The sequence below is a fragment of the Podarcis filfolensis genome, assembly GCF_964270895.1.
Source record: "Podarcis filfolensis genome assembly, chromosome: 4".
NCBI classification, from domain to species: domain Eukaryota; kingdom Metazoa; phylum Chordata; class Lepidosauria; order Squamata; family Lacertidae; genus Podarcis; species Podarcis filfolensis.
This window is the reverse complement of record NC_139607.1, coordinates 64,738,996-64,760,056: the sequence shown is the minus strand read 5'-3', so window position 1 is coordinate 64,760,056 and position 21,061 is coordinate 64,738,996. Positions and strand designations below refer to the sequence as shown.

General features: G+C 37.7%; 1 protein-coding gene across 10 annotated transcripts in view; it reads right to left on the bottom strand.

Moving 5' to 3' along the window:
- The window catches only part of DCAF6 (DDB1 and CUL4 associated factor 6), a 45,381-nt gene that overhangs the window by 3,064 nt on the left and 21,256 nt on the right, over window positions 1-21,061 (bottom strand). For 5 of the 10 annotated variants that reach the window (XM_083611533.1, XM_083611529.1, XM_083611527.1 and 2 more), the window contains 7 exons: window positions 20,555-20,797; window positions 14,596-14,763; window positions 9,813-9,924; window positions 7,489-7,604; window positions 4,706-4,789; window positions 4,172-4,490; window positions 2,252-2,390 (listed from right to left, as the gene is read on the bottom strand). In XM_083611533.1, the coding sequence (XP_083467659.1) occupies window positions 2,252-2,390; window positions 4,172-4,490; window positions 4,706-4,789; window positions 7,489-7,604; window positions 9,813-9,924; window positions 14,596-14,763; window positions 20,555-20,797 (1,181 nt within the window). The remainder of the gene's footprint in view (window positions 1-2,251; window positions 2,391-4,171; window positions 4,491-4,705; window positions 4,790-7,488; window positions 7,605-9,812; window positions 9,925-14,595; window positions 14,764-20,554; window positions 20,798-21,061) is intronic. The other 5 variants (XM_083611530.1, XM_083611536.1, XM_083611535.1 and 2 more) reach the window with 1 other exon arrangement.

Below are 21,061 nucleotides of genomic sequence, written 5' to 3'. Positions count from 1 at the left end.
CGGCAAAACCTGGAAGTAACGCATTCCGTTACTTTCAGGTCGCCATGGAGCGCAACCCGAAAATGCTTAACCTGAAGCGTATTCATCCCGAGGTATGACTGTACAGTGGTACCTCGGGTTACAAACACTTTGGGTTACAAACTCCACTAACCCAGAAGTAGTACCTCAAGTTGAGAACTTTGCCCCAGGATGAGAACGGAAATCCCGCGCCGGCAGTGCAACGGCAGCAGGAGGCCCCATTAGCAAAAGCACGCCTCAAGTTAAGAACGGTTTGGGGTTAAGAATGGTCCTCCGGAACAAATTAAGTTTGCAACCTGAGGTACCACTGTACAAAACACCAACATAACAACTTCTCCAACATCTCTAAACGTGGCAGGGCTCCAACCTGACATAAATGCATGAGATTGCTGCCACTGACCTCAGGACTGGAACCTGGATCTGTTCCAGGCAGCAGGGGAAGAGTGAAAAGCCCTACCTTTTTCATTAGACCTTGGGGAACAAAAATAGTGGCAGTGGTGGTAATTGGGTAAACATAGCCTTCAAAGGCATGGCCTTTTACTTCTCTTTCAACTCCACCTTTTAAAGCTTCATGACTAAATAGCTTTCCACCTAACAAAAGTTTCAGAAGAAAGGTTAATAAGGGCTGCTGAATCAGCTTCCCTTTTATTTTTTTGCTAGATCATTAAAGAATCACTGCTGATTTTTATCCACAGCTGCACAGGGGCTGACTGCTGAGGAGCAGTACTGAAGAATGATCACATTGATTGTAGTGGTGAGGGCTCGAGCCCTACAAACTCATTCCCAGAACTTGAATCACAGTTGATAATGTTGATTCTCCAGGTAGTGGAGGAAATGTCATGCTCCTTCTGGAGTAGTCACCTTTGGTCCCCACCCTGCACTCAGCTCTCACCTGTGGCTCCATGAAGCTGTCAGCATGCAACAGCAGTCACACCTTGGGAACGGCTTTGAGTGGTCGCCTGAGGGTACCCTAGAAGAGGGTAGCCAATATGTCTTGCACCCTCAGTGAGTTAGGGACCTCCCCTGCATGCAAAGACAGGCGCCAACTGATTGAGCAGATGAGACCAATAGTGGGTCTAATGGTAAAGAAGGCAGTTTCTGCATGTGCTGTAGAGGGAAGTGAGGGGAATATGGGGCCTGTCAATCTGGGAAGGTAGCCCATCAAAGAGAAGGAAAACTCTGATCCTAAACCTCTGCTGCATTGTGAGATATCTTTGGGAAAAGAAAAGGCTAAGGAGAAAACCCTCCACAAATCCAGAGTGGTGTCCCTAAGACGGTTGGATGGCACCTTGTATGCCTCCTTCCAGCAACTCCTGAAGCCAAGCTTATGCCAAATGTATTGCTTTGCTTTCCTTTGGACACCAGTGAAGCCAAGAGGGGGGTTCTGTTGTCTGGGCAGCCCAGGACACTGCCCAGCCTAACGCAACAGTTTGACATCACCATTGGAGGCACACTCCATTGTTTCTCAAGACAGACAGATGCCAACAACAAGGTGCCTTCCTCCTCTGACAGATCCTTCCTAGCTCTCCTAATCCATGAAAGAAGTTGGAGGGTCACTGGGCGCCCTCTGGTGGCTCGCACTGCCAATAATGTCACATTCATTACTTGGCCCTCCTCAAGAATGATAGTCATTACTGAGAAAATTACATGTCGGGGGAAATCACTGAACAAATAAATTGCAGTGAAAATCATCACAAAATCAATTGCAAGGAAACACCCGTGAGAAACACAGGGAAATGAAGCTTCACACACTCAAACAGTCCAGGGCACCAAGGAACAGACAAGAGTCCTAGACGCCATAAACACACAGCAATACATCACAGATTCAAAATACAAGCCTGAGATATGAAGAAGCAAAAAAGGAGAGAGAAAATATGTCTTAGGCAACTGCCCCCAGCAGGGGCAAAAATGTAACTTGCTACTTCAGGAAAACGGGTAAAATTGTCTGAGGTTTCTTCGAGGCGATTCTGTTCCTGCCTTATAATGGACCCATGCAAGTCCATTATAACACCAGGGGAGAGAGTTACTTTTATTTTAAATTCAAAGTTATTTCATAATGTTGACCAGGCATACAGTGCTCCGGACTAAGACTTTGCAAAGGTTCTTGAGTAACCATAACTGTATTATGATGTGCATATATCTTAATTTTTCTTATAAGCTCTCTTCTAATATAGGTTAGTATAACACATATTTAGAGCAAACCAAATTATAAATTTAGCAATAAACTATGTACCATTGTCCGGGAGTTTCGATGACCTTTGTAAACCATTTTTATTAAAGGGCGTCTAATATTCAGTGTTTCCAATTCCTCCATCTCTTTTCTCTCTTTCCTTCTTCTGAAGAGCTCCTGAATGCGAGCTACAGCAGATCGTCTATGGATTATGAACAGAAAGGCCATCATTGTCAGAAAGCTACATAATAACCTGGTTTGCAGTCCTGTTCAGAGTTTGGTTGTTTAGATCCCAATAACCTCAATGGGATTTAAACAGGCTAATTGTGCCTAGAGCGTTAGACCACTAGCCCATATAAAACAACCTTTGCCTTTTGATACATTATTAAACATTTGCTTTTACTCTCAAACAACAAAAAGAGGGAGGACAGCAGAGCTTGAGCATGCAAATACAGCCTGTGCAAGTTTTCTTTTGAGTATTATACTCAGTGCCAATAATGAAGTTGAGGATTTTATAAGCACCACCAGCAGGTCGCCCATTGACAGCATTTGAAGCAGAAGCTGTCAATTAGCCAACAGATGCATTCAAGCAATATAATCATTTTAACATAAGAACACAATAATAGCCTGCTGGATCAGGCCAATGGCCCATCTAGTTAAGCATTCTGTACTCACACTGGCCAACCAGATGCCTATGGGAAACCAGCAAGCAGAACATGAGCACAAGAACAGTGTTCCCCTCCCATGGTTTACAGTAACTAGATATTATGTTAATCAACAAATCACGTAAGCCGTGACACATGAAAAATACAATATGTGTTTAACAAAAGAGAACTACTTGGGCTTAGTTCCACTGTATATTTTTACACTGCATTCATCTTTAATGAACACACTAAAGAGGTTAATAAACTTGTTAAACCTTTTACACAGCAATTACCTTTATTGGGGGGGGGCACAACATACAACTAAAATTACTCTCCACTGTTACCCTCTCTATATGAAGTCCAATAGATTTAAAACTTGTATAGTAACCAGTACAAAAGGTGGTTAGATACCATACCAGTGAAGGAAGTAATCATAATTCTACATGGGATGGTAATTCTGAATTACCTCAATATTCTGCCACCTACTGCTGTTCCTCTTATATATCTAGTGAAAGGAATAACAGCTGAAGTCATTCAAATAAAAATCATGTATATAATATTGCTAAGAAACTGTACAGTGCTCCAGGTCCAATTTAACCATCCCCATTCACTCATGAAGCACGCTAAGTGACCTTGGGCAGCTACACAAACTCAGCCCAGCCTCACAAGGTTGTTGTGAAGATAAAATGGTTGTTGTGAAGATAAAATGAAGACACCATAAGCACTGTGTCAAGCTCCTCAGAGAAAAAGCAAACAATTTTATATCAATTTTCTACTAGTCACTAAAAACAAATACAACCAGAATGTTTTCCAGGTCTCTGGAAGACAATCAAGCTCTGTTAAGTACAAGGAAAGAGAATTCTATGTGCATGAAAAAGTGACTAAGTGAACCTCTTTATATATGCCTGTTATGCAGACATGGCATATAAATAAAACATATGGGACCATGAACTCCTGCAGCACAATCTTATATATGTGTACTAAGAAGTAAGTCCTGCTCAGTCCACTGAAATTTAACCCCAGGTAAATGTGTATAGGATAGTTGCCTTCAGTATGAGAGTCCAGGTCATTGAAGGATCACATGATGTGCTACAATATATAGACAATTATGCAAATCCAACTGAAAATATAAAAAGACAACACACGGAGGTAGAATTTTAATATCCAAGTAGAGCAAGTCGAATCCCATGGTGAAATGAGGGCTAATCCTTCATGCCTATCATGAATACATGTTGACAGCATAACTTTTAAGAGGTCTGAATGATTCTGCTGCATGATTCCCCATTTTTTACTTCAACAGAACTGTCTTTAGGAGGGGAGAGCGCACCACAATACTAACCTATGGCCTACTCCTCCACGAAACCGGGCTCCTGGTATCAGAACAGGGTCATCATCACTATCATCAGTTTCTTGGAAAGCAGAACTTCTCATAGATGATTCTTCATGAGAAGCAAGCCCTGAGGAATCTGGTTGGGATTGAGGTTCATGATTTGTATTATTTGAGTTGGCAGTGGACTCTGTACTTTGTTGACTCACGCTTCCTTGCTCTTCTGTGTCTTTTCTTGATAAACCTTCACCTGGTGTCTGGCAGGTTATGTCAAGATGAGGATCATTTTCTAGTTCCATACTACTTTCCAGTTGGTCAGACACATCATTATCTGATAGAACAAACAATGACATTTAATCAGTTACCACAGTAAAAACATTTTGAATTATCTTTGACAACATTATTAAAACCTAAAGTAGAAAAAATAAATAGCTATAACCTGCCCTGGAGATATAAGTATTTCAGGGGTGCGGGGAGAAGAGAGCTTGAGTGTGCTTACATTTACAGCTTTTGGGTAAAGTATGCATCTGTTACTATTTTACATACCTGAATGTGGTGTTCCAACATTTTCACTTGTAGGTGTCAATTCTTCAACATTTGTACTTTCCCCATGTGAGTCTTCAGGAATTCCTGGAATTCAGTATTTAAATTATATAAATAGTGCAAATGGGCTACTAGCAATTTCTGAAATTAGCTATTATATACCGTTGTCACTATCATAAGCCTTCTAAAATATTGTATAGCTTGCATGGAAAGTAATGAAAACTGACAAAAATGATGCACTGAAAAAATATTTAAAATATACAGTAAGTCAGGCACTGCTGCAATGTGTACTACTGAAAAAATAAACTGGCTTTCTGATTCCATCTATATCTCTAGCTGTAGATTCAACATCCTTATGTTAATAAAAATAGATTAGAATGTTTTGTGAATGAGTATTATTTATGTTCAACTGGAACAATAAAAGTGACTCAAGAATCACTTACTAATATCTAACATTCACAAGCTTATTACAGATGACTCCATAATCTTTTGCAGCAACCCATTTTACAAGGCTTGATTATTTTTGAGATTCTTTTATCTTACTAATATTGAATACTTATCATGGACATTAAGAATTTTACAATTCATATAGAATATATATTCATATAAATAGTTTAATATTAGGTTAATTTTATATTTTAAATGATAACTGTATTGTTTTATGCAGGGCTCTGGATTAACAACAGAATACTGAAGTCAATGTACAAAGAACTGTGAAACTTCTTTCATGAGCCTAATGGTATGTTTGTGTTGTTTTTCTCAAACAGCAACCCCGACATGCCACACCGCACACTACTTCTGAAACTGAGCATAGTTTAAGTATCATATTGTGATATGTGGGCTAGCAGAAGAACCCTACAGAGCTCTGTGAATCACAGCATGGATGTTACACTTACCTCCTGTGCTCCAAACTCCCCAAAAATCAGATTGAAAACCTTGTTTTGTTCATAGTCTATGTACAAATGTTTAATTTACTTAGATTTTTCATAGCTTTCCTCACCCATAGCCAAAGGAAATCCCAAAGTGATTTACAAAAGGATAAAAATACAAGCAATAACAATATATCCATAAAAATAGTACAAATAAACCAGGAGTGTAATGATTTGAAATAAAGTAAGCACAGGCATACAATGATATAAAGGTGGCTATTTAATCTTTCTCTTTTTCCAGATTTTTCTAAGGAGGTGATTAAGGCATGCTCTAAATCTGCTAAAGTGAAAGCCCTTGCTAGGGCAAAAAGCTTGAAAAACTATATTCAATTCCCGGCAAAGTTCTGCATTGAATATTCAGGTCAAACCCATAAATTTGACCAGTCAGATTTTGTAAAACAAATGAAGACTGAGACTAAAGAATTCTTTGACTTAAAGGCCAAGACTTTGACCGCTAGGATGTATGAATGGGAAGCATACAAAGCTTGTATTAGAGGCTGAATTACAGCATGTGCATCACATAAAAAAACCTTAGAAATAGTTAAGGGAAAAAACTGAAAGAGGAATTAAAATATTTGTGGCCATTCATAGTTAATAACTCAACTGATAATCTGCGTAGTAAAATAAGAAAGAAGAAATTTGAGCTATGTAATACATTATCAAAACAAGTAGATATAATGCTTATGTATATGGGACAAAAAGTATTGGGAAACAGGTGAAAGGGGGATAGAATTCTAGCAAATTGACTTAAGCAAAAGAAAGAAAGGTTAATAGTCTCACAAATTAGAGGTGAATTAGATGATGTGTATATAGCTCCAACAGAAAGATATTGGAAGAGGTGATGGAGAAGTTTTTTAAAAAAAATAAAATTACCTGGTTCAGAATCTATGCAAAAACAATTATTAATGTCCCTAATATCAGAAACTGAGATTATGTTTGAGAATAATCTCAAACGTGGAAAACAGTAAAGCACCAGGCCTAGACAGATTCCTGGTGGAATGGTACAAAAATACATTGATCTCTAGGCACCTAGGTTATTTCTTTTTTTTTAAATTATATTTTATTAGTTTTCCATACATTTATACCACATTAACAACTTGCATTAAACTTTTCGGTTTTTTGACTTCCTTCGGCTTCTCTGCCAATCATTCAAATTCTATTTTTTTAAAATACACATTTCCAAATTTTAGTATTTCCTTTATACCTACCCCCCTCTTATATTTTGCTTTTTTACAATATATCTTATTCTGTTACAGAGCTTCTTTAAATGCCACTAACGTTATTCCGTTATCACTTATACATTCCCAGTATTCTGCTAATTTTCTCCAGTCCTCGGTGAATTTTTGATCTCGTTGATATCTATACCAACTATTATTAAAAAATGGCCAAATAGGCTCTATAAAGAGAAGACAAGCCACAGATAATATCAGGCTGGTTGTGGATTTGATAAACTTAAACAGGAACAAGAATGATATAGCTATATCATCTCTTGACAAATTGATAGAAGATATGTACAAACTTGCAGCACATGAACAAATCACATATAAATGTAGACTTGCCATGGACAAATTTAACAATATTTGGAATTCATTTCTATAAACACTGCATTAGGTTAAATGTAGGTTAACTACAATAACAATCTTGTAATGTTTATAAGTTCTCTTTTGGTTTTTTGTATATAGGTGTTATTGCCCCCCCCCCTTTCCATTTTCTCCCCCCGGTTTTTCAAGTGTTATTTTATCCTGTGCCCTTACAATTATATACACATTACTTTTTATCTTTCAAAAAAGTGTATGTATATGTGTGTATATATGGTGGCTGTATCATTGCTATAAAGGCAACAAATTCACATCTTACTTGATTCTGAACTCTCTAATATTGGTGTCTCTGAACTCTGAGTTCTCAGGGATTCTTCCTGACCTTCAGGTTTGCTGTAATTTCCACTCCCTCTGGAACTTGAAGCTGTACTGCTCCTAGCAACAAGAACATTCAACAGACGCATGTATTTATTTTAGATATTTATAGCCTGCCCTTCAAATATATTCCCAGAATAAAAACCATTTACTAGTATTATTGAAGTATGAGCTAGTTAAATAATATTATAAAATAGGGAAAAATATATTGCTATGGAGATATGGGAAATACTCTGTAATAAGCACCATAAAATTTTACTAAAGACAGCAATCAGAAAGAACTGTTATATGGTAATGACAAGATGGTATATTAACCCTGTTATAATAATAGTAATAGTAAGAAGAACTACCCAAAAAAATACTGACAGCGTGAAAAGGAAGCAAACTTCTTTTGCTGGGAATGTTGCAGAGAAAAAATTACTGGAGAATTATTAAGAAGATTACAGAATTATTAAGAAGATTACAGAAAGCATACTACGATACGCAATCCCTCTAGATCCTCTTTATTACCTTTAAAATTATATGGCTGTGTTTCTTTCTAAAGGACATTAAAAACTAGCATCTTGAATGGCTATGGCTGTTATAGAGTATTATATGGAAAAAACTGGAGGTTGTATACAATATGCTTCATGAAGGAATGACAATAAAATGTGGACATGGAAAAACTAACACCTATCAGAATGAAACGAAAAGCAAAGATAAGAAAACATTAATTGAAATAGTTTGTGCTTTACATTGAGTATTGTAGAAGCAGTACAATATATCTAAATATACAATATTGATTTTCATCAATTTAGTTTGATGTTTTATATACCATTAATTATAATATAGGAAATCTAAATATGTATGTAATCTATGTTGCTTTAAGATGTCTTCCCCATACATATATACACACACAAACACACACTCTCTTTCAATTCTCATTTGGAAAAAGCTGCTTGTAATTTTCATTGTAGTTCAGAAATAACAAGAGTTCGTGTATACATACTAGTACTGAAGCAATTATAAATATTTATAACCAAAATAGTGTTTGTTTTTGCTCTGTAACAAAATATTGTATTGATTATTATTGCTGTGTGGGTCATGACCATTATACTATCTGGTGCATAATGCTTTCTTCTTCATACACTAGGCTATAAAAAATGGATTCCCAGTTGGGTAACTGTAATACTTGGGGCTGCCCTTGAAGATTATCAGGAAGCTGCAGCTGCTATAGATTGCTGCTTGCTAGGCTGTTGAGTGGAATAGTTCACTGGAGCCATGTAACTGTCCTGACTTGACAGTGCCACTCTCTCAATGTCTTCCTGCACAGGCATTAAGCCCTTCCAGGGATGCCCTGCTCAGCACCTCACGTTTGGAAATTATGCAAAGACACAGGGGAGCACCTTCTCTGCAGTGGTTCTCCGACTATGGAATTCCCTCCCTCTGAGGTCCATGTGGTGACAAATTAAGATCAATTTCACCACCAGGTTAACACTTTGCTATTTTTCAGGCATCTTTGAATTCTCAACTCTGCTCTGTTATAATAATAGAATAAGCTGCTCTCTGTGTTTTAATATTGTGTTTTATTGTTTCACCTACTTTTGTTTTATTACTGCAATTATCGTACCCCACTCTGCTAAATTTGATATTCAATTCATATAGTAAGACTGAAAAGTGTTTTATTTGTAATCCCAGGGGCGGAAATGATCTCCAGTACGATTTACTATCCCAGTAAATGTAATGAAACAATGCTTGAAAGACTTTTCAAAATGATTTTAAAATACTGAAAGCATCATGTAAAGCTTGGGTGTATGAAATAAGTGTATTTTTCATACAATTCCTAAACCTTGCATCTAGCCTAACACAATATTTCTCTGGTCTAACTCAGCACTTTTTCCTAATGAAGTTATTCGGGCATATGAAAGCTATTAAATGAAAAAGTTCAAGTGTGAGATCTAATGTTAACCATACTCAGAGTAAACCAAAATACAACTTAAATCCATTGGGCAATATCCAGTGTTGTGCAAGCAGACTTCACATCACCTTCCTTCCCTCCCCACATAGCCCCCTAAACTCCCCCATCTTCTCTAGAAGGTCCCCCACCATTCCAGAACAGATTTGTGCAGTGAAGACAAGGAAGGCAAAGTCCCACCACAAGTGGAAGTCTGTTCTGCTTGCACATGGACAATATTGAATACAGCCCATTGATTTCAATGGCCCATTGATCACCCCAAAATGCTACAACTGAAGTCATAGCTAAAATTGGGGAAAGTAGTGCAATCTTACCATTCATCAGTGAAGTCTAATTTTATTGTGCTTGTAGTTGTTCCTTCTGTACTATAATGTAAACTTAAAACAGGTTCACTTGTTCCAGGATGTGGACTTGCCTTTTCATCATCTGAAAACAAAGTGTTAGTAAGTGTGAACATACCACATATGTAAAGATATCATAATTCTGAGGGCAATTCTGTTTTTTTTAGTAATAGCTTCATTAAAAGTAGAGCTTCAGAGCTTGTTCAAAGTTAAACGCTTACGTATTAGGTATGATCACCTTGTAACTCTTGGGGAAACGTCCAAACACAACAGCAATAAGGGGAAGTGGAAAACAAAGATTTAGAGATACATGTAACATTTCTGCTGAATCAAAGATATGCCATCTACGCAGAGCCTTATCTATCGTAAATGACTAATGTCTAAATATTACAAATCAGTAATGTTTCCAGTAAATTTAACCAGAATCCTGAACAAGAACTGCAAATTAGCTGAATATCCAAAGAAGGAAAGACTTTGTTTTAGTTGCTCCATGGGATGGTACTAGGTACAATGGATAATTAAAAATTCTTCTTTGAAAGTTGGGTTTGGTACATTTCTGGAAATAGTTTCTATTAAAGTATAGAAAATATGACTGTTTTCTGGAAGACAGCTGCAGCAAACAAAACAATTTTTTTAAAGGAACAGCATGTCTTAGGACCAGGTATGTGAAGGACATGTGACTGCCTTTTCATTAAAACTGTCATTGGAGGCCCTGCTCTACATGCTAATCATGTGGCAATTATGGAAATTATCTTTTCATACGTAGTGCCCCTATTGTGAAATACTCTCCCCAGGAGGCTCATCTGGTTCTTTTACTTTCATGTCTTTCTGACATTTTTATTTTTTCAAATCTTTTAAAATAGCTTCCTATGATGTTGCTGTTTTCACTGTTACTGCTGCTTCATTGGATTTTAGAAATGTTAAATTAGTTTTAATATATTTGTACTTGCCACCTAGGATATATTAATTAGTTTGAACTGAAGATGCAGGATATAAATTATATAAAACAAAGAGATCTTGTGCTACCTATTATATGTGTTTTTATTATATTATATATAATGTTTTTGCCTGGTGCCTAAAGTTAAGTAACAAAAACATTCTCTTCTCCCAGACCCTAATTACAAATCTATGGGGTTATTGTTTTTGTTTGTTACTATGTTACATATTTTTGTGTTTTTATATTGTAAACCACCCTGTGATCCTCAAATAAAGAGAGGTATAGAAATCCAATAAATACTAATTATAATTATTACTATAAAACTTTTTAGGCAAACCAGAGAGGAATTGATGAAAATGAGGCAAGGAAGGAAGGGATTTCCAAATAGGAAGGGAAATCAAGATGGAAACGGAAATGGGATAGGACTCTGGAACACGACGTTTTCTCTCCTGTGAACTCTGGCTGGGGAAAAACCCTTCAATAATACACTTCTAGTGTGGCCCTGAGTGCTTTGGTAACCTTGCCTTCCATTGCTCTTTAATTAGAAATTGTTGCTGCTGTGCATGTCAGGCTCCACCCTGTATTTCTGCACCTTGCTGCCTGCCTGAACAACCTGGCTGTGCCTTTGTCTCTCTATGAAGTCTTAAAACATTAGATTTCAGCACAATGTTCCCACTCTTTTAATTGCTTGATTTTGCTGGTTCTTATAACTAGAAAACACAACAAAGGTTTTCCTATAACTGCGTCATTCAGTCTTGTGTAATTTTGAATAACCAAACAAGCATTTTTTTAAACAAGAGTTTTGTAGCACTACCGAAGGCATCACTATTCAGTAGTAAATTCAATAGAACTTAATCTCATGTAAATGTGTAAACTTAAAACATTCTTAACAACCTTTACATGAATAATAGCAGAAGCATGGACTCTGTTTTCATTTTCTTATTAGTAGATTGTTAGTAACTGTGTGTTGTTACCTTTCAGTTTTCCCTGTGGAAAAACAGATTTTTAAAGCTCAAGAGCAATCGGGGACAAATTTAAAACCTATTTTCAATAAGTAGTTTTCTTCTCTGGTGCAAGATAAGCAAAAATGATGAAAAGGCCAAAAAATGGGGGAGGGTGCACAGGAGCAAACTATGTAGGGTGGAAGATGGCTTACTACAGATGCCTGAACTTAGATAGTACATAATATTACAAACAAGACACCAGAAGCAATCACAACCAACTCCTGATACATATATAACATAGCTGAAAGTTTTAGTGATCACACACACACACACACACACACACACACACACACACACACAGTAACTATCACTGGACAACACAACCCAATCTATAATTTTAGGACGTGCAGCTCTGCAAAGAAAGGAAGCCTCTTCTGTCTTAGTAAAGCTCCTGACATGATGCCAATAGAAGACTTGAGGTTGCCACACAGAACCCAGTCTTGTTGGTATCATTGCTCCAAGACAATTCTCTAAGCTGAGCTTCATCTTCTGCACCAATACAGTCGTACCTTGGTTTTCGAACAGCTTAGTTCTTGAACGTTTTGGCTCCCGAACATCGCAAACCTGGAAGTGACTGTTCCGGTTTGCGAACTATTTTTGAAAGCCAAACGTCCAACGGGGCTTCCGGGGCTTCCAATTGGCTGCAGGAACTTCCTGCAGCCAATCAGAAGCCGTGCTTTGGTTTCCGAACTTACGGAATGGATTTTGTTCGACTTCCAAGGAACAACTGTACATTGTTTGTAATGTAATTGCAAGTAGTTCTGCAATGGTAGCTCTAGTCCACTGGTTGTGATTTGCACCAGAAGCTTTGTCTCTCTTTTTGCAAAACCATGTCCTATAAGACCAAAAGTACTGAGCACAGGTGCCAACTCCCTGAGGCCCTGGGTGCCCGAGCACCCACAAAATTCCCCATGAAGGGGCCAGGCACCCACAAATTTCCATGCCAGGGCCAAGCACGCTGCATGGCATCCACAGCCCCTGGCACCAGTGGTCATGGGGCCAAGTTGGCACTCCTGGCAACGAGTACATGTAAGTGATGGTGAGTATATACCGTTCACAGAATTGCAATGCAGTATAACATAAGTTGCATTGCTACCTTATCAATCTGCAAGTCAGCAAAACCTGCATGGTTGCAACCTGCACTAATCAGCTCCAAAATCTATAGAGAAAACTGATGACTGTACTTCCATTTCCAAAATCAAAGGATCCAAGTATGAATTACTCTAATCAAACATATCCAAAATGTATCTATATTTCTTCTACAATAGGACATTGCACAAGTAATCCAGTCTCAGGTAGACCAATGATTTGAGAGAGAAAATGTGATTTACAATCAGTTTTAGTCAAATATATTAAATTCACCTCAACTACAAACCTGTAAAAGTGAGGGAGTGGTAAAGTTAAGATCACACATACAAAGAACTGAGAACAAATTATTCAAAACAATTCCAATGTAAGGCAATAAAGCAGCAATCCTGTATGAACTTTCATGGAAGCCAATCCCCCAGAATTCAATGTGTCTTACTTCTGAGTACATATACTTAAAAACATATCACCTAACTACAACTAGTGTGTAGGTATAAGGCTCAGTGAGGTGTGCAGCAAGCTTTAAAATCACAAATGTTTCACCATCAAGCCTAAATGTGTTAAAATCTTTGAGCTACATAAAAATCTACACATGTTGCATAAAAATCTACATAATCTGCCCATAGCCATTTTGTAGCACACAGTTGCATGAAGTGGGTCTACTTATATTACAGTTTCAAGCATTTAGCCTTTTAAACTTCAGCTTCTACATATGGTATAAGACAGGAAGATCCAAAACTTGCTTCTACGCATATAAAATCTACATGCAGAGGCAGAGTATGAACCAGATCTCTCTCTTTTTGATGTGAACGTTTATAAAGATCAAGTGGAGTTTTACTTCTCAAGTTCATTATAAACAATTATGCCTCATGATCCCTTAATATGTCTATTTAAAATGTTTACCACCAGCTACTAAAAAAAGTACAAATTATGAGGAACAGAACTGAGAAACTTCCCTTTGCATTTCCATCAGCATTTTAACACAATAGAAACAGTTTACCAATTAGCAAGTATTGTGGCAATGCAGTTTGACTGGGGGAAGGATAACTTTGATCAGGAATATGGTTGATACCCCTCAAAATGGAAGTCACCCTGTTCTACAATAATGTCATCTATCCTAAAGTGAGGTATGTGTCACAGCCAAGGGTAATAGGAAGCCAAGATGCATCATTCCCACAAATAAATATGGCAAAATTATTTTCAGCTAAGGTCATTTTAGCACCCAAAGCAAAATTCAAAAAGGCCCAAACAAGAGTCTATAGAAATCAAAATAACTTCATCTGAAAAGGGGCCTCTTTCTCCTAGTTGATGTGAAAGAGCTGCTTAAAATGCCATTTCATTTCAGGTTTGTGAGGAGGGCAAAGCATGGGATTTGAAACCAAAGTTAAACATTGGTGAGTGCTAGGGTTAGTTTTCTTTCAGTGCATCAGGCTGGAATAGGAAGCCCTTAACTCTACAACTTTGCATAGTGAAGCAGTCGATCTTATGGATCAGATATTATTCAAACAGGAACTATACTTAACAAAATTGTTACAGAAGTAAGGAGATATTCAGCCGAGTATTAGTTACTTTGGAGCACTGTGATGAATGAACACCACCAAATGCAAAGAACACGCAAGAAGCAACTGCATTCACTCTCTTGTTCTTGAGGGGAAGCATCTCAGCAAACAATAGCAGCACAAACTATGTAACTACACCAGCTGCTTAATAAACCTTGACAAATGACAACCTGTAGGCTGAGGGTCCTGTGGGGATCCCTTAGGGGAAGACTGATCAGAGCTGGAGGACTGTTGTGCTGAACCCTCAGCTAGCTCTCGCTGTCTCTGCTGTTCAGCCTTCTTAAGCCTCAGCCGCTGCAGGCCCCTACGGAGTATAGCTAACTCAGGCGCCATTAATTCTGACAGACAGGAAAAAAAGGGTGTAAAAAGAAACAGGCATAGAACATAGGATAAAAAGAACATAAAGACTAAAGAGCGAGGTAATAGATATTGAGTAGAGAAATAAAAGCAGCAAACGTTTTGTTTAAAAGCAAACTACTAATATTCAGAAGGAAAATAAAATGTGTTTTATTGGTTATTTCCTTTCTAAATTATAGGAATTATGAAGCTCATTATTCATGCTTCATTGTCTCCAACTATTACCCAATTATTTAGCCATTTAAGTAAAGAATAATGTACCAAAAAAGCATGATGATATGAAACACATACATATGGAGCTTTCCTAGAGTATCCTTTGTGCAATAAATGACACTTTCTCTTAAAAGTTTTCTTTTGCATTACACATCATGGTATTAGGAAGAAGAGAGAACTGAAGCATGACTAGCACAGTTCTTAAAAAGTGACTCTTCCTACCAGATTCTGTTTTTAAATCCTAATACAAAATTTTCATAAGTAATGCAGCCACATGTTCCCTATTTATGAGTATTTTTTTTTGTAGCAAATAGAGAAGGTATGTGATAAAACACAGTTGAGACTGGGAAGTAACCTTAAGACCAATACAGTACTGAAATAAGAAACTCATCTCATACTTTTTCTCCCCAATACAGAGAGAGAAGCTTGATGTAGAAAGATTTGTGTATATTGTAATAAGGGAAAGAGTGACATCATTTTTTTCATAATGCAGATACTCAGAATGGACAACTTCTGCATAGATCAGCAGTCCAATCTCCCCTTGTGTTATTCTACACATGTTACAATACATTTTTAAAAATTACATGAAGACTATCTCAGCATAGGGGGAAAATAATGTATAAAGTGTTTCAAAGACAGACAAATATTGGAGAAATTATTGGAAAGCACTTCTGCTCACATAAGCTGGGGCACTTGATTCTGGCAGATTCTCCTTCCTTCAACTAATGCATTCCTCTGAGACATACACCATTCTGTTCAGGAGGATCCCTCAGCACTTAGAAGGGTCCTCCTCACCAAGGGAGCAGTCAGCAAAAATCGGGGGCCCTAACTTATGTAAGCAGAAGTGTTTTCCAATAAGGCAAAGGCACTATTTGATGCAGCCCAATGTTTCGAAATGATTCTTTGAGAAGTGAGAAACTTGTGGTTACCAAAGTCTACTAAAAAGAAGCAGCAGCATTTTTGCTGAAAGGGATAACTCTGCTGAAATGGTCAACAGATTAAAAATGGATAAGAACAGGAACTACAAGCACAGGTGGAGAAAAAATAGTGAGTTCCCCTTTAAAATTACTGATTTTAGTAATATTTTCATAGGTAGGGAATATCAGCTGGTGTTTGACTTAATGTAGGCATATAGATATCTTTGCGTATTTACTATTAATTAGATCAGTCTGTTTCGTAGCCAAGCTTACAGAACTCTAATGGTCTCTGAGTAACAGATCATTTAAGCTGTAATGATAGGAAATTAATTTTAAACTGGTTTTAATACTTAACTTGTTTAGACTATTTGGCCTAAAGAAAAGTTTGGCTGTAACAGCCACAACACAGTAAAATACAATATTATTATTATTGTGATCTAATTGTTTGGATGATTTGATTTTTCATGAGAGAATAAAGCATCTCAAGAAACATGCATGCACACACCCATAATGCATAGCACGGGAAAAGGAAAGTCATGAAAGTTCCCCAATGACAGTAATGCATCTGCAAATGGAATAAGCTAAGTAGAAATTGTATTCTCTCTGTTGAGTTGCATTACCTGGTTCACATAGCAACTCTGCCAGAGACAGCAGCTTAGCTCACAAGCAACAATAAAACATAGTTCAGCACTACATGAATGAGCCTAAGGAAAACATTTTTGTGCTCCCCTCATACCCCTTCTTGTCTGACAGGAGGACACTGTCAGAGTTTAGTTTTACTTTTAAGGAATCTCTGCTCTGCAATGCATTTGAACCAGAGGTCCTGCTTTAAACCAAACTCTGGTCAGTTTCACAGTGTGGTAAGAATTTATTTCTACACCGCTTGTTCATTACCCAGGTAAGGGAACAGCTTTTAAACAAAACATGGAACCAAGTGAATTACAGGAAGCTCCAGCAGATCCAGTTAGGGACCTGGACTTTATTAGATACTATTGCAATAGGACAGAGCTCAACTTAACATGGTTGTTCTAGCCACTTAAGAAGAAGGTCTGCCACAAGGAGAATCGGAACAAGGGTTTTATAGGCACAGCACACAAAGAGTCATGAACATCAAAACATTCCAAAACAACCTTCTACATACAACAAGAAAGGTTACAGGTCATGAGAGGTAAAACACGCATTGGCTCCATATTGTTAACTTCACCCCCACAATTACCTTGGGGTGTCCCTAACTGCTCTGGCAATTTGGGTCTCAACTGTCCTACATTATCACTGTTTCCTTAGCAATCAGGCCTAGACAGGGTTGTTGAGATTCCTGTCCCTATCTCTTCCTCAGAACCTTTCAAGGAGATGCCAGATTTCACCTTGGTGCTAACTCAAAACAAATATAACAAAACATCCTTCGTGATCATTTGTGCCATTTTCAGGTCCAGATAGGAAAGGAATGCAACGTAGGAGTCATAAAATGCAGGCACACAAAATCAAGCCGAATACATTCTAGCCAAAGGTTCAATAAAATTAATATTGGAACATTTTAAAAATCGAAATCTACACCCTTGGTCTCTTAATTCGTACATCAATAGTAAGCCAACTTCAAACTATGGGTTATGAAACTGGCTTACTAAACAAGCGAGAGTTGATGTCTCTGGTTTGAACATAATGCTATGCAGAGATTTCCTAAAACTGAACTCTTGCAATGATTCTTTCTTGTCCATGCAGGATGAAGTAAGTGGAGAGTGTTCAATCCTTTGCTTGCGTTTGTTCAGACTCATCCACGCAGCATTATACTATGGTTCAATGTTACATGCAAACACAATGTATAGCACAAAGGTACTAACTCCTCTGGAACACAAAAGTTGTAACCAGATTCACTTAGGTGAAAAATAGCTACTTTCTCAACAGACAGTAATTTAACTTTGTAAAAGTCTCAACATTTACAAATCTGATAACTATCTGGAGTAACTCCATATTATAGCTGAACAAGCATTATTTTAAAGTCATAAAGGACTACTATGCATGAGCATGCAAAGTAGTAAAAAAAAAGTAAAAATAAGAGAAAACAATTCTATAATCCATTTGCTATAGCAATTATTTTTTACATATTTATTTATAAACATTTTTCCTCTGAAAGATCTGAAGACCTAGGGTCAGGATTCAAAGAACCACAAAACTAGCATTACTATTATTATTATTATTATTATTATTATTATTATTATTAAATCAAATTTGCATGCTACCCTTCATCTGAAAATCATGGGCCAGTTCATAACATAAAAATATAAAATGAGAACACAAAATACATAATAAAACAAAAACAAACCAATATTTCCCCATATCACAAACACATTTAAAAGGTCATAGAATATTAATCAGCCAAAGATGTGGTTATAGAAAACATTTTCACCTGGTGCCTGAAGATATTAATGAAGGCACCAGGCAAACCTCCCGGAGAAGAGAATTCCACTAACAGGGAGCAGAAAAGGTCCATTCTCATCTTGCCACCCTCCAGACCTCTCATGGAGGAGGCACTCAGTTGAGCAGTAGCCAGCAATTGGATCGACTTGAAAATGCCAGTGCGACTAAGGATGCAATATATTTGAGGAATGTGGGAACAATGGAGCATGACTCTTAACAGGCCTCCTAACGTTCATTAGCCTTTGCCCAGCTTATTAAATGAAAACTTTTACTTGATCTCTCAGTTTCATTCCTGAAAATTACAGGGCTTCAGGCAGTGGAAGGGTTTCAATATATGAATTTTATGGCATCTTCATACATGACATTTTTTTTTCGCACAAAAATACCCCATGTACAGTAGTTTTCAAACACAATTGTACAGCTTCCCTTATACTGCGCTGCACTGCATATAGGATAGAAAAGCCTACATCATCTTTCTGTCCTGAAAGCGGCTTCCAACAAATTGACACAATTTACAGTTAAACCAATCCAAAACATATAATTAAACAATGGAATGGCATTGTAAAACAGAATGTAAAGTGTGAAGCAGCCTAACAAAATGAGCATAATTCCACTACTATTCCTCTTGGTATGTCCTCTGAAGCAAAACTTGCAGTTCTGAAGTCCATTTCCCTACAGTACTTACTTTAGAAGCCTCATTTCTTTCCCATTCTCTATAACTGTACTTGGTAAAGTTGCAAGTTTTTGTCTGAAAAAAGTGTATTCTGACAACAGCACAGAGAGACTGAGAAAGGAAGCCAAGGCATATGTTGGAAGGAGTTCCCAACAATCCAAATAGCAAAGCTACCAAATTCTGTACACATGCCACTCCATTTCTGAAGGGAAATAGGTCTACTGTGAGCTCTTGCTTTTTGATAAATGAGAAACTGTATCTCCTACTGCTAAAGGATATGGCCATCGGAGCACAGATAAGTTGGCACACATCTATAGGTAGAAAAGCCCAATTCAAGTATGTATAAGAGATGCAGGGGGCCTGGACAGTGCTTTCTATTTATATCACGGCAGCAAACATATCAAACTGCATGAACACAGATGCAGAAGTGGTACAAAATGAAGTGCTATTATAACCAAAATCTCTAGGATTACGTGTTGTTTAATTTTTGCCTATGGTGTGTTTACCGCAATTAAAGAGATAACAATTGTTGGAAAGGTTACTTAACATAACTGTGCAAACTGCAGTGATCAAGAACCCAAAGAAAAGCACAATTAGCTGCATGTGTCAAAGGAGTCTTTATAAAGTGGTACCTCCGGTTACAAACTTAATTCATTCCGGAGGTCCATTCTTAACCCGAAACCATTCTTAACATGAGGCGCACTTTCACTAATGGGGCCTCCCACTGCTGCTGCGCCACCAGCACGTGACTTCTGCTCGCATCCCAGGGCAAAGTTCGCTACCAGGAGCACCTACTTCCAGGTTAGCAGAGCTCGTTACCTGAAGCGTTCGTAAGGAGGACGGTACGTAACCAGAGGTTCCACTGTACTCATGTTTCTTCAACAGTAAACCCAATGCCACAAAGCAAGCAACTTTTGAAGAAGAGGAATCTTTCAAAAGCAGTTTGTGATATGACAAACCCAAGCCCTTGAGCACATTTTTGGAGCCCACCCAAAGTTTCTAGTCTTGCTAGTTTAAGTTATAAAATGGAGTTACTTCAGCTTTAATACATTACCTCTGCAAAATAGTCTTATTTCTAGTCAAAGCAACTATAGTCAGAATAATTGAATAGTTAAGTCCCAGATGGCTGGGGAAACTGTCAACCAAATAGGATGCAATTCAGGAAAGGTTCCTGTAATATTCAAAAATGTTAAAATGCTGGGGGAGAGCCCTGATGATAGATGACAGAGAACTAGGTATTTTATTTCATGCCATTTGGGAGGCAGATCACAACAGATAACTGACTGTGTTGTAGCAAGTTACAGCCAAACTCCAACATCACAGAGCTTTGAGTGAAGGGCTATTTAAAATAATAGTAGTCTTTATACACTAAATGATTAGTCACTCCACCTGAGTGTCTTCTTTCTGGAAGCACATATTCCTCGACTACCACATACACAACTTAGTTGATTATTGGTATAATAAATCCACATTCCATAATTCCACACATTCAACAAACCTATATAGATGAGATACTTAAAGTGCCCAAAGATGGAAACTTTAATTCCAACATACCAGACTGATGGAGCGTAGGAGGTGCAGGGGTCTCCAAAGATGGCCTTTGTTCGTTATCAGGAGAGGATAGCAAGGAAGTAGATGGGGGGCTTTCAGTCGAGGAAGATGTTGAGGGAGCTTGAGCTGACACTGTAGATGATGATGATTGCAGCTGTTCAGGACCATCTACTTCCATTGTGGCCTCTGTTTCAGCACTTGCTAAGACACTGCCAGCAGCAGAGACATCTGATCTACTGGTGCCACCTTTAAAAAAAACCAGAAACTTTATTTTTAAAAAGAGGACTCTCATACCAAGTCACATTTGAAACAAAGAATATCTTCAGCACAGTACACTTTCAACTCTACATTAAACCAACTGGAAACACTGAGCATACTGCTACTGAACTTACATATATGTAAATGGACAATTGCCAAGAAAATCCAACACAAACCACATTTGACTTCAAAAGAGGAATTTCCCAAAAATTAGGGGATTGTAAAAGATAAAGTTGAAAGGGAACATCAGGA